At 38.6% G+C, this 13,506-nt stretch overlaps 1 protein-coding gene across 2 annotated transcripts in view; it reads right to left on the bottom strand.

Annotated features, from left to right (window-relative positions):
• TTC39B (tetratricopeptide repeat domain 39B) overlaps positions 1-13,506 on the bottom strand; it is a 126,808-nt gene that overhangs the window by 39,888 nt on the left and 73,414 nt on the right. For both annotated transcript variants that reach the window (XM_031034045.2, XM_031034046.2), the window contains 4 exons: positions 13,312-13,443; positions 12,152-12,228; positions 8,528-8,595; positions 5,581-5,645 (listed from right to left, as the gene is read on the bottom strand). In XM_031034045.2, the coding sequence (XP_030889905.1) occupies positions 5,581-5,645; positions 8,528-8,595; positions 12,152-12,228; positions 13,312-13,443 (342 nt within the window). The remainder of the gene's footprint in view (positions 1-5,580; positions 5,646-8,527; positions 8,596-12,151; positions 12,229-13,311; positions 13,444-13,506) is intronic.

Below are 13,506 nucleotides of genomic sequence, written 5' to 3' on the forward strand. Positions count from 1 at the left end.
CGCCTGGGTGGCTCAGTTGGTTAAGCGACTGCCTTCGGCTCAGGTCATGATCCTGGAGTCCCTGGATCGAGTCCCGCATCGGGCTCTCTGCTCGGCAGGGAGCCTGCTTCTCCCTCTGACCCTCCCCCCCTCATGTGTTCTCTCTCTCTCTCTCATTCTCTCTGTCTCAAATAAATAAATAAAATCTTTAAAAAAAAAAGAAAAAAGAAAAATTTAAAAAAAGAAAAAAGAAAAAGTTTGCCAACCCAATTATTTTTCAGAATAATTTTGCAATATATATCAAAAATCTTAAACACAGGTGTACTTTTGACCCAATAAATCCAATTCTATTCTAAGGAACTAGCATGGATAAACACAAAACTTACCTGTAAGGAGAGATACTGTATTACTATTTATAATGAAAATGTATAAACAAACTAAATAGGCAACAACGGGAAATTAAGAAGAGAGTCACATGAGTGCATATATTTATACATACACACGTGTGGCATACCCACATAATAGAATGCTATGTAGCCATTAAAATCCATGATCAACTAACAACATTTAATGACCTAAATTTTTGTGACATGAAGTGAAAAAGGAAATTTCAAAATGACATGAAGTATATGATTTTATTACATAAAAAGATAATTATATATGCTCATATGCATGCATTAAGAATGCAAACATGAAAATATCAATAGGATGGCAGGAGGTAGAAATGATTTTCAGAATTCTTTTCTTTTTTAATCAAAATATAAATGCTCTATTTTTTTATTTTTATGCTATGTTAATCACCATACATTACATCATTTGTTTTTGATGTCGTGTTCCATGATTCATTGTTTGCGTATAACACCCGGTGCTCCATGCAGAACGTGCCCTCTTTGATACCCAGCACCAGGCTAACCCATCCCCCCACCTCCCTTCTCTCTAGAACCCTCAGTTTGTTTCTCAGAGTCCATAGTTCATGGTTCATCTCCCCCTCTGATTTCCCCCTCTTAATTCTTCCCCTCCTGCTGTCTTCTTCTTCTTTTTTTTTTTTTTTTTAACATATAATGTATTATTTGTTTCAGAGGTACAGGTCTGTGATTCAATATGACCTCACCGATATGAGGAATTCTTAATCTCAGGAAACAAACTGAGGGTTGCTGGAGTGGTGGGGGGATGGGAGGGATGGGGTGGCTGGGTGATAAATGTTCTATTTTCTGATAATAGATGATTGTTACAAAATTTTCAAATAACATGGAGACAGCGTTAAGTGCTCCTGCATGACTATCCCACAGAGAGATGGTCACTGTTAACAGCCTGGTACATAACCTTCTAGGTGGTTTTATGCTTTAGTAAGAATCCAATCTTTAAAAACCACAAATGGGATCATATAGTATATACTGTCCTATAAGTTATATTGATGATTTTTCCATGAAAATGCATGAGAGCTACCTTATTTTTAACAAGTGCATATTATCTTATTCTATGGAATAATTTATTTAACCAAATTCCATTGTTAAATATGTACATTGTTTCCAAATTTTCCATATTATAAACAATGTTGCTAAAAGTGTGCTTGTACATTCATCAAGTACTTTTCCTACATCAAGTACTGTAATTATAGTTAATCTATCACAACTATCCTTAGGATAAATTCCTAGAAAAGGGACTTCTGAGATCAAAGGTGATACACTTTCTTAATTTTGATACATACTGTCGGAACATCCTTTAGGAAAACTCTATCAATTTAGATTCCCACCAACTTATGAGGTCCTCACACTGTCATTTTCCCTGAATCATTTGTATCACATTTCCATTTGTATTTTTTATTATGGTATATTTTGCCCTGACGAAAACTGAAATGTTTATTTGGTCAAGTCAGTCTTTTATGGTTCCTGATTTTATGTCACACTCAAAAAGGCTTCTGAAATTGACACCATATATCTAATGATACGATACACTATGGAAAGACACAATATCACTTGTATGGTATTCTTGCCATAGATGCAAAATCTGGATGTAATCATGAAGAAACATTAGATTAGTCCCTACTGAGAGACATTCTACAAAGTAACTGCCCAGTATACTTCAAAAATGTCAAGATTATAAAAATAAAGAAAGACTGAGTGAGGGACGCTTCCAGATTTAAAAAGAGTAAAGAAACATAACAACTAAATGTAACATCCCCAACCCTGGATTCAATTCTGGGCCAGAAAGAGGACATTAGTGGGACAATTAGAGAAATCAGAGTAAAATCAGTGGAGTAATTGATAATACCATATCAATGTCAGTTTCTTGGTTTTAATAATTATTACTGTGGTTCTATAAGATGTTAACATTTGTGACTCTGGATGAAGAATATATAAAAATTCTTTGTAAAAATCCTGAAGTTATTTCAAAGTGAAAAAATTTTAAATAAAAGTTTAAAGGCTTTTGTGCTTTAGACCATAAAAAATATTTTCCTTATGTTTTCACTACTACCCTTTGAAAAATATTTTAATATTAGAGAAGGCTGGGTGGCTCAGTCAGTTAAGCATCCAACTCCTGGTTTCAACTCAGGTCGTGATCTCAGGGTTGTGAGACTGAGCCCTGTGTTGGGCTCCACTCAGCACAGTCTGCTGGAGATTCTCTCTCTCTCTCCTCCTCCCTCTACCCCTCCTGCTCACGTGTGCTCTCTCTCTCTCACATAAATAAATGAGAAAGAGAGAATGAGAGAGAGCATGAGAGGGGCGAGGGTCAGAGGGAGAAGCAGACTCTCTGCTGAGCAGGGAGCCTGATGTGGGACTCGATCCTGGGACTCCAGGATCATGACCCGAGCTGAAGGCAGTCGCTTAACCAACTGAGCTACCCAGGCACCCTTAAAAAAATTTTTAATATTAAATATACATGGAATTTATTTTCATGCTTTCTTTTTCCAGAATGAAGAACCAATTTTCCCAAAAAGTATCCATTTTTTCCCACTATTTTGAAAGAGACCTATGTATACATAGGAATTTCACATATTTTTAATTCCCAAGTAAATGTCTGTCTGTATGTACAAAAGTACATGCCTGCACACACTGATAGGTTTGTGCCATTTTAAGACTACTTGAATTCATTCCAGTTTTTAAGTTTTGATGACTAGAAAAGCAATTAGCTCTTTAACATCCTTTTATATCATCTAAAAGTATTTCTTTTTTTTCTCAAAGATTTTATTTATTTATTCATGAGAGACAGAGAGAGAGGGAGAGAGAGAGAGAGAGGGAAGCAGAGGCAGAGGGAGAAGCAGGTTTGCCACGGAGCAGGGAGCCCAATGCTGGACTCGATCCCAGCACCCTGGGATCATGACCAGAGCCGAAGGCAGATACTTAACCGACTAAGCCACCCAGGCATCCATAGCATCTAAAAAGTATTTCAAGAAGGGCACCTGGGTGGCTCAGCCAGTTAAGCGTCTGCCTTCGGCTCAGGTCATGATCCCAGGGTCCTGGGATTGAGCCCTGCATTGGGCTCCTTGCTCAGCAGGGAGCCTGCTTCTCCCTCTCCTGCACCCTCTGCTTGTGTGTGTGCTCTCTCTCTCTCTCTCTGTCAAATAAAAGAAAAAGAAAAAAAAAAACCTTTTAAAAAAAAAAAAAGTATTTCAAGAGAAAAACTAAAAACAATTGGTCAATTTCCCAAAACTCCCCCCTACCTCCATGATTTTGAATGGAATATAATTTTATGAAATCACTTTGGGTAAAACTGTCTCTTAAAATACTAAATCTTGGGGCGCCTGGGTGGCTAGTTGGCTAAGCGACTGCCTTCGGCTCAGGTCATGATCCTGGAGTCCCGGGATCGAGTCCTGCATCGGGCTCCCTGCTCGGCGGGGAGTCTGCTTCTCCCTCTGACCCTCCCCCCTCTCATGTGCTCTCTCTCTCTCTCATTCTCTCTGTCTCAAATAAATAAATAAAATCTTTAAAAAAAAATACTAAATCTTGGTTCTGCTCTCACTAACGGGGATCTGCGTCTAATAATGACACACATACTAGCTTATATTAGATTAACCTTCCCACAGATAACAATTAGAACTTTGGAATTTAAATATATATTTAAAATGCATTTTCAGGCACTGGAAAGTGAAAACAAAAAGTAGTAAGAAACTGGAGAAGAGCTGAACTTTGAAAGATGGGAACATCTCTCACACGGACTTTACATTTACATGGCTAGTCAGCTGAAAGTACTCTCGAATCCACTCAACGTGGGATGCCTAGAACTGATACAGAAAGCCACAGTCCTATTGTTGTGGCGACTGGGTGGTTCAGTTGGTCAAGTGTCCGACTCTTGGTTTTGGCTCAAGTAGTGATCTCATGGGTCATGAGACTGAGCCCCAAGTTGGGCTCTGTGCTCGGGGGGAGTCTGCTTGAAGATTCTCTCCCTCTGCCCCTCCCCACATGCTTGGGCGCACCACACATGCTCTCGCTCTCTCTCAAATAAATAAGTCTTTATGAAAAAAATCTGACACTGCATTGTGGGGCTTATAATATATGTAAGTGTACTATCATAAGAATAGTATAAAAGACAAGTGGTCAATGAAACTATATTTTCACAAAGTTCTTATATTTCATGGGCAATAGTACAATATTAACTCTAAGTTGACTGTGGTAAGTTAAGAAGGATATTATAATCACTAGAGTGACCTTTAAAAAAATTAAAGAGGTAAGCTTAGAAAACAATAGAGTGATTGATTACATTGGAATATATATATATATTTTAAATTTTAGTAATGCAATAAAAGGCAAAAAAGAAGTGAGAAAACTAAATGAGGCAAGAGAACAAGAAAAATGGTAGCCGGAAGTGCAAACATATCATTTGTTATACTGAATAAAAAAGCAAGACCCAACTATATGCATCTATAAGAACTGCAATTAAAATATAAAAACAAAGATAGGTTTAAAGTATAAGAATATATGTCATGCTACACTTACCACTAATTATAAAAACGCATGAGTAGCTATATTAATATCAGACAAAACAGACTTCAAGACAAATATTTATTATAAGAGTTAAGTAGAGACATTTCATAATGATAAAAAGGTTAATTCATTAGGAAGATAAAATAATTAAAATATATATAAACCTAATAACAGAGGCTCTAAATATACAATGCAAACACTGACAGAACTAAAGAGAGAGAAATGGGTGATCCCAGAATCAAAGTTGGAGATTTTGAACTCTGTGAGCAAATGATAGAGCAACTAGATAAAAATCAATAAGGATATAGAAGATACGGACAACACTATGGTCCACCTTTGAATCACTGCAGAAAATTCTATCGAGCAGTACTGCTCTAGAGTCTGGACCAAAGACATACCTATAATTTTAAATTTATAAATTGATTTTAGGAGAGAGAAACTAAGATTATGTAATTAGAAATTATGTCAGTAGCTTTTTTTCAGCTATTTTTTTCAAGATTGCATTTAAACTTAAATTCTGTTGTCCTATAGCACTGAATACATACACAGTAAGCCAAAAAATCAAGTTCATTTTTACCAACAGCAAATAAAACCTAGTCATACTTCATGAGAATTTTGAAGTACAAACTGGACAGAATACAAGAATCATTTAAAAACAACATCTTAATTTTTAACTTACTTATATATTTGGTAACTTGTCCTAATTTTGAGTCCACCTTTGATGAAGTTGATCATATTTTCATCCTGAAAACAATTCAGTTAAATAATTAGATCACTTAGCAAAAGATTCTTACACTATACAGTTATATATTTGTGTGATTAGAACAAAACACTATCTTTTGAGGACATAATTTTTAAATTAAAACATTCTTCTTGCTTTACATTTGAAATGCTTTTCTGTAATTTTCCTTCCAACTTAGATGGCAATAAAAAGAACACATTTAAAAAATCTTTGCATTACTTCAAGCAAGTAATTAAGGAAGTAACCCACTTAGTGACCAAATATGTTAGTCCAAATCTACTGTGATAAACATCATCTAATGCGCAATTTTCTTCTGGGTTCAACAGAATCTAAAATGGGTGATTTAAGGATATGCTCTAAGGACTTTCCAGTCCATCACACTCCAGCAAATGGGATGACGGTTCTTCTTTTGCAGGGTACTTTAGCATTCAGTCTATTTAACACTGTAAATTTCACTCATATACATTTCTAGAACAAAAATTATTGATCTGGATTCTAAACTGATTGTCACAATATGCAGTTTTGTTTTGGAGAAAAAAAAAATCATTTCACTTTTCTTTGCCTGATGGTCATCAACCACAGCGTGGCAGAGGCAGAGGGCCTAAATGAATATCATTTTCAGGGTCAGCATTCTAGGATTCCACGAGAATCTCTTAAGAAATTATATCAAAACCTGCTTAAAAGAAGTTAATCTAACAATGTTAATGGAGACAGTCCCATATTTCATATTTCCAAGGAGAATATTTTTCTAGTCTATTGATAATGGAGAGATGCTCTGGTATTTATTTCCTGTGCACTTCAGCATCCTTCTAAAGCAAGAGGAAAATTTACTTTAGCTTACAAATTTCATTAAGTATTAAATCTTTACCATTTAAATTATTTTAAGAATCAATAAATACAAAATTCACTACACAACTTAAATGTTTATCTTCTTATTTAAGGAATCTTATGATTACACAAGTTTCAAGATTGGCCAGAAAAGAATTTCCAAAATCACATTAAAATCTGCCTCAAATAATAATATTTCGTTTCATGATTCACCAAATATTTACCGAATGCCTATTTTACACCAGGCATCTGAATGCAACATCAGACAAAAGCAATACAAGGTGCTAAGGGCTGGAGTCATGCACACAGAAGGAGATATGCACAGGAGGTCAGGAGAGCTCAGAGCAGGGGAGGGGGTGACATGGAGAGGTCCACAGAAGCTTCCTGGAAGCATCGGGGCTTAAGGCACAAAAAATGATTAGGAAGTGGCCAGATGAAGGAAGGCAAAGCAGATGCGAACCTTGCGAGCCAGGGAATACTCAAGCGGAAGGAAAGGCAAGGAAGCATTAACGATCATGGCATGCTTGGCCATCTGTGCTTACGTAAGTCAGCGCTGCCACAGAAGCTCCCACAAAGACAGAACGAAGGAGTAAGAAAGCTACCTCTTCCCGTGGGGTAAGAGGGGAGGAGGGAATGTGGGAGAAGATACCAGTTTAGTTTGAAAAAGCCTCCCCCCCACCTTGCTGATATTCTGATACGGGACCACTGCCATAGTCCGTGAGAGCGACTCAAAGCTAAAGCAGAGCAATGACAAGGTGACAGTCTCATCCCTGAGAGGGCGCTCAGCTGCACAATGGACAATGAGCTGGAGGTTAAGAGAAATAGAGCCAGAGGGTCACTAGGTCGCTGTGCCCTCTAGAGAAGAGCTGATAAACACCCCCATGAAAACACTCAAGAAGGAAGAGATGGCACTGCTAAATCTTCACAAGGTAAAAGAAACATGAGCATTAAATTGGATATGGAGGCATGAGGAAGAGGGAGGAGTCTTGGATATCTCCCAGATGTTTAATTACAAGTCTCCGCATACAAAATAAGACTTTAAATCCCAGATTTGTCAAATCCCCATTTGGAAAACACATCAGAAAAACTGGAGGGCCTCCATGACTGGCATTATGTTTCCTGAGGCAGTAAGAATGAGGTTTTCAACCAGACTTCATAATACATAGGGTTTTAGGAAACAGGGTCATAGACCAGATTGGTTCAATTTTACTAAACCAGAATCCAACCTAAGAAGTCAATCTCCAGGAAAAAAAAAAAAAAGGAAAGCAACTCTTAATACAATGTAAAACATTGTGATTGAGGAAGATTTTCAATTTTACAATTGCATTTCTGCTCCCTTACAATCCTGACCCTACCTCTACCCCCAATGTACCCATCACCGCCACCCATGGGGCCATGATGTTAAAATCCATGTTTTTTAGAAGGATTGGAAGATACAATGTTAGGCAAGGCACTGGTTGTAACAGTTCCTAGAGGTAAAGTTAAAATGTCCCTTAAAGAAAGGTATTCATGGCTTGGTTTAATGACTTTTTAAATCTGCTCTTCCAAAGGAAGAAATAAAAGCAAGAAAGGGGCATGAGACTAGAAAGAGGGGCAAAAATAAAATTTGAAGTATATATGAAAAGCCTGGCACTCAAGCATGCATACCTGAGCTTTGCTGAAGCATCTGGTGTAAGAAGGGAATGGCCAAGGATGAAAATGCCTCTTTGGCCCGGGGCCTATAGCCCTCTACCATTAGCAAATGCAAAGAGGGATAATCCCACACTTCTCATACAGAGAAGCATCCAGAAATTCGGTGCACTAGTTGCAAAACAGTTCCTTTATAAGACAGTGGTTCCCAATAGACTGAAATTTGGAACAGACTCCAAGTGCATTTGAGTAGGAACAAAGCTCCCTGGGGTCATTTTCCAGTCAAAGTTTATCAGAACAACAAGTATCTTCCATTACAAGTCTAAGTCAAAAGAACTGAAGCACTGACATAGAATGAGCCCCATTTTTTCTGTGTAGTACTGGCAGGCTTCCCCGACATACTGATTCGAAGCCAAACATTTATTACCTGCACAAACGTGAGTGCTGCTTTCTGTAGGAGACACTCGGCATAACAGATTTCGGCATGCATTTCCTCTATTAAAAACAAATAAAATTACATTAAGGAAAATCCTATGTCCACAGTAATTGCTCTGAGATGTTCAGGAAAGACTCGTAGCTCAAAGAACCCAAGAGAGACACAAAAATCTAGGTTGCTTTGGTACTTCCATAAAAGCAGAATGATGACCTCGGTTCTCTGTCCCTTGGCAAGATTTCCCTAGAATGTGTAAAAGGATTTAAGGAAGTCATCTTTGGCCCCATTCAAATATAACTGCAAAGAGTCAGGTGCTTAGCGCCAGAGACCTAAACTCAGCTCACAAGAGGAAACCAAAATTTAAAAGTACTTAAAAAAAATATTTTTTAACTTAACAGTAACACGTAAGTTTAACACAGTTATAGAGATTGAAAAAACTATCTTAAATTTATGAATTCTAGCTTCTAAAATACGAAGGTATGAAAATCATGGCAATGATTAGACACCCCATTAACTTAAAGAGAAAGCAGCAATTCTCTGAGGTCTGTGAACAAGTATGGACCAGCACGCCCAAGGCATGACTCCTCACACATAGAAGACATGATATAAAAAGAGCTCACACTAGCACAATTTCAGGCTATTTTGATCACTGAGCTATCTAGCACAGGAACAAGGCACTCACAAAAGGGACTCTGTAAAGCTATGTATATCCCAGGGACATATGGAATGCCCCAAAACACATGGCCTGTCTTTCTAAACAATACCTTACACTTGCAGAGATTGGGGTGGGAGGGAAACCTTTGCATTTTTGCATAAACAAAATCAGCAGATTCCTGTTTTACCCATGGGATGCAAACTGGCATTTTATTTAAGTAAATGAGCTTGGGGGATTTAACAGCCTGGGTTGGAGGAAAGGTTCTGCCATGTTGTGGGTATCCACCTCTCTCTGCTGCTGGCCACCTCATTTATAAAGTCCAGCTAGTAACGTCTTCACTTCACAGCTAAAGAATCAAATGACGTGCTGCACAGAGCTCACTGTGGAGCGTAAGCACTGGATTTTTGTTAGCTACTTTCGGTACAATTATTGCCCTTGGTCCACGTTGGGCTTTTTGGTAAAAGCTCAGAAAGCAGGACATTTTTATGTGAAGTAAGTAGCTGAAAAATAGGGTCCTTCTGTGTTTGTGAGAATGCTGTTGGGTCAAAGTGGATAAGGACTAGCGCTGTATTTCTTGCATTCACACACACAGACCCCATCCCCTATCCCTGCCATCCGACACACAACAGGCTGGTTCTCACAAACTGGTTCCAATCACTACCACGCTCATATGCCAAAGGCTGAATTTACAAAGAAGCAACTAGGCGGTGAAGATCCTTCAGCGGCCTGCCTACAGGTGGGGCCAGCCTTGCAGAGTCAGGGCCTTCAGCAGCCTGCCTACAGAGGGGGCCAGCCTTGCGGAATCAGGGCCTGTGCACATCCTGGCGGCCGTCACCAGCCAGGGTCTCGGTCCTTCTGAGTCTGTGCAGAGGTCTGAGCAGAAGGAATGGCTGCATCAGGGTTAAGTTAAAGATGAACACACCACAGAGCAGCTGAAGGACGTGACAAGAAGGCAGAGATAAACGGCAAGAAAATTTGAACTCTGTATACCATATGTAAGCATCCTTCATGTTAAATCCCTTTCACATCCTAAGTATTGCATTTACACATCTGCTTTTAAAGGAAATTAGAAAACCATTCAGGGCAATATGCCAGCCCCGAGAGAAGAAAGGGTGTGTTCCATGTTAAACCCACAAAAAGTTTAATTAAATATACTGACTCCTGCAGACAACCAGCCACTCAAGGATGTAAATGAATATTACCAAGAGGAAAAACAAATCACATACTAAAGCTACAATGTTTTGACATGCACCCTTGAACATAAAGTCTGTTTGGGTTGCAGTGACAGCCAAACTCATTAGAAATAAAATGCAACTTAATTTATAAAAGTCGTATTCCTTCACTCTGGTTGATTTATATTGGACAGTTCCCCAGTTCTCAAAATTAACCATTTGGCATTTTTGAATAGGTACCTTACCAGAACATCTCTTAATTATAAATTCCTTAGTCTACTGAAGGAAATAGCTTCACCTTGCGCTAAAATGTTAGCTAAGCATGCCTTTGGATGTAAAAGTCTAAGTAAACCTGTTTTTCAGAATATGCTATTGTCACAAGCTAATTTTATGTTTACTGTTTTCTAATTAAGACTATTTTTAAGGCAGTTTTAGGTTGGCAGCAAAATTGAGGAGAAGGTACAGAAATTGCCCATGTATCCCTTGCCCCATGCATGCTTAACCTCCCCCTGATGAACTGATGAACTTCTGTTGACACATAATCACCCAACATCCATAGTTTATGTTACAGTTCCTTCTTGGTGATGTATGTTCTATGGGTGTGGACAAATGTATAAAGACATGTATCCATCATTATGATATCATACAAAGTTTTTCCACTATCCTAAAAATCCTCTGTGCTCCACCTATTCATCCCTACACCCCATCCCTCGGCAACCACTGATCTTGTCACCATCCCCACAGTTTTGCTCTTTCCAGAATGTCATATGCTTGGAATCATACAGCAGGACACCTTTTCAGATTGGTGTCTTTCACTCAGTAATATACATTTAAAGTCACTCCATGTCTTTTCATGGCTTGAGAGTTCATTTCTTTTTAGCACTAAATAATATTCCATTTGTCTGGATGTACCACAGTTTATTTATCCATTCACCTATTGAAGGATATCTTGGTTGCTTACAAGTTTTGGCAATTATAAATAAAGCTGCTGTAAACATCCACATGCAGACATAAGTTTTCAGCTCCTTTGGGTAAATATTAAGGAGACTGATTGCTGGATTTATGGTCAAAGTATGTTTAGTTTTGTAAGAAATTGCCAAACTATCTCCCAAAGTAGCTGTACAATTTTGCATTCCCACCAGCCATGAATAAGAGTTCCTTTTACTCTACATCTTTGCCAACATTTGGTGTTGTCGGTATTTTAGATTATGGACATTCTAATAGGTGTACAGCAGTATCTCATTGTTTGTTTTCTTTTTTAATAATTAGTAATAAGCAAATAAGTAAATTACTCCAGATTTTCTGGGTTATGGACATTCTAATAGAACAAACTCAGTTTGTTTTCTTTTTTAATAGTTAGTAATAAGTAAATAAGTAAATTATTCCTGATTTTCTAAAGAGCCATGTACAAAAACATTATAAAAAGATAAGAACGCAGCACCATCTACTTTCAAGATGTCTACATAGGAATGATTCAACATTTCCCTCAACCATATGTGAACATTTTGTTCCCTTTTCTACAAGCCTATCAGAGAAAGTGTGGGGTACAGTGGAAAGAACTGTGGCTTACAGATAGGCAGATCAGCTTTGAATCCCGCTCTGCTACGTGGGGAATCCTGGGCCATTAATCCAACTATTGCCAGTGATTACTTCTGCAGGGTGAGTATGATGGGAAAGAGAAAAAGATTTTCCATTTCCTTTTTATGCTACACTTAAGTACTGAATTTTATGAGTATGATCATGTTTTAATTTTCAAAGACAGGAAAAACTTCATCTTTAAATGAGTCTCACCTTCAGTCAGCTGTTCCAGTGATCCTCTAGAAAGAAGACTTGAGAAAGATTCTACAACCGTGCATTTTTTCCTGTATCTGTGGAGAATAAGCAGAAGGGGAGATGGGAAATAGAAAGAAAAAATGACAATAAATCAGGCCAGGCTCATTTTCCTTTGACATTCATTTTTGTCACAGTCACACCAAAGAGTTACCAAGGAGAAACTCTAAATCCTGAAGTCTGTAGCACAGAGACCACCCTTTTCAACACCGCACACCCAGCGCCCAGCACTGGGCTGGCATCCTGTGGGCACTCCATCCGTGCTTACTGGACACGTGTGGACAAACCCACACAAAACAATGAATGGCAGCTAACCCTGCCAAGCACCTGCCCTTATCTGTATGGCTGAAATTGATATTTCTGGAGTAAGAGGCATCCACAGATTAGGAATCACTTAGAGGGCAGCATTTAGAAACTCTCTTCATTTGTAGGGTTGCAACATAATTACATGAGGATACATAGTTTCATGTTAAACTTCACCAATGCTAGTTAACAGCTGTTGCTGGGGTCTTGCTCTACACACAGAGCAAAGATTAAAATAAAACTGAAAATCCGTCTCATTTTCACCAACCAGAAGTGTTCAAAAATGTCCTTTTAGACAAATACAGCTCTCCCTTCTGAATAGGCAGCATCTCCCACATAAAAGAAGAGTGTTCCTTGCTTGGCCTCGCGTGGCAGGCAGTAGCTGAAATCATCCACCCCAGGGAGACCCTTGAGAGATGCATGCTGCTGACCCCACAGACATCTCCCTCAGTTCTTCTCTGTGGCTCAAGTTACGGAAGGAAGAAGGAAGGAAGGAAGGAAGGAAGGGAGGGAGGGAGGGAGGGAGGGAGGGAGGGAGAGAGGGAGAGAGGGAAAGAAAAGAAAGGAAAAAGAAAAAGGTGGAGGTATAGATGCCAAGTGTTTGGCCAAACAAGAATCAACTATAATTCCTAACAGGAAATTTTAACTCTATTACATAGAACTATGTGAGTCTAGGAAGCTTTGAAGTACAAGCCCCTTACTACAATTGGGGCGAACCTCAAACAGAGCTCTCTCCATCAGGCAAACCACACTCACTTTGTCACACAGACATAAAGGTTTGTAGTTGTATCTCAAGAATTTAATTACTCAGTTCATACTTTTGGCAGGTTTGTAATGCGTCCTTCATGGCAGAAATGCCGTTTTGGATGTCCTGTTGCTCGAAGGTCATGACCGCCTGCAACACCACAATAGTACTGTAGCCCAAGGCATGGTACATACTCTCCTTAGCCCTGGGGGCAAAACACAGGGAATTAATACATCCCAACTCAACTTAAAAGCATGCATGTCTTATC

The sequence above is a fragment of the Leptonychotes weddellii genome, chromosome 14 (assembly GCF_054177405.1).
Source record: "Leptonychotes weddellii isolate Sample4059 chromosome 14, ASM5417740v2, whole genome shotgun sequence".
NCBI lineage: Eukaryota > Metazoa > Chordata > Mammalia > Carnivora > Phocidae > Leptonychotes > Leptonychotes weddellii.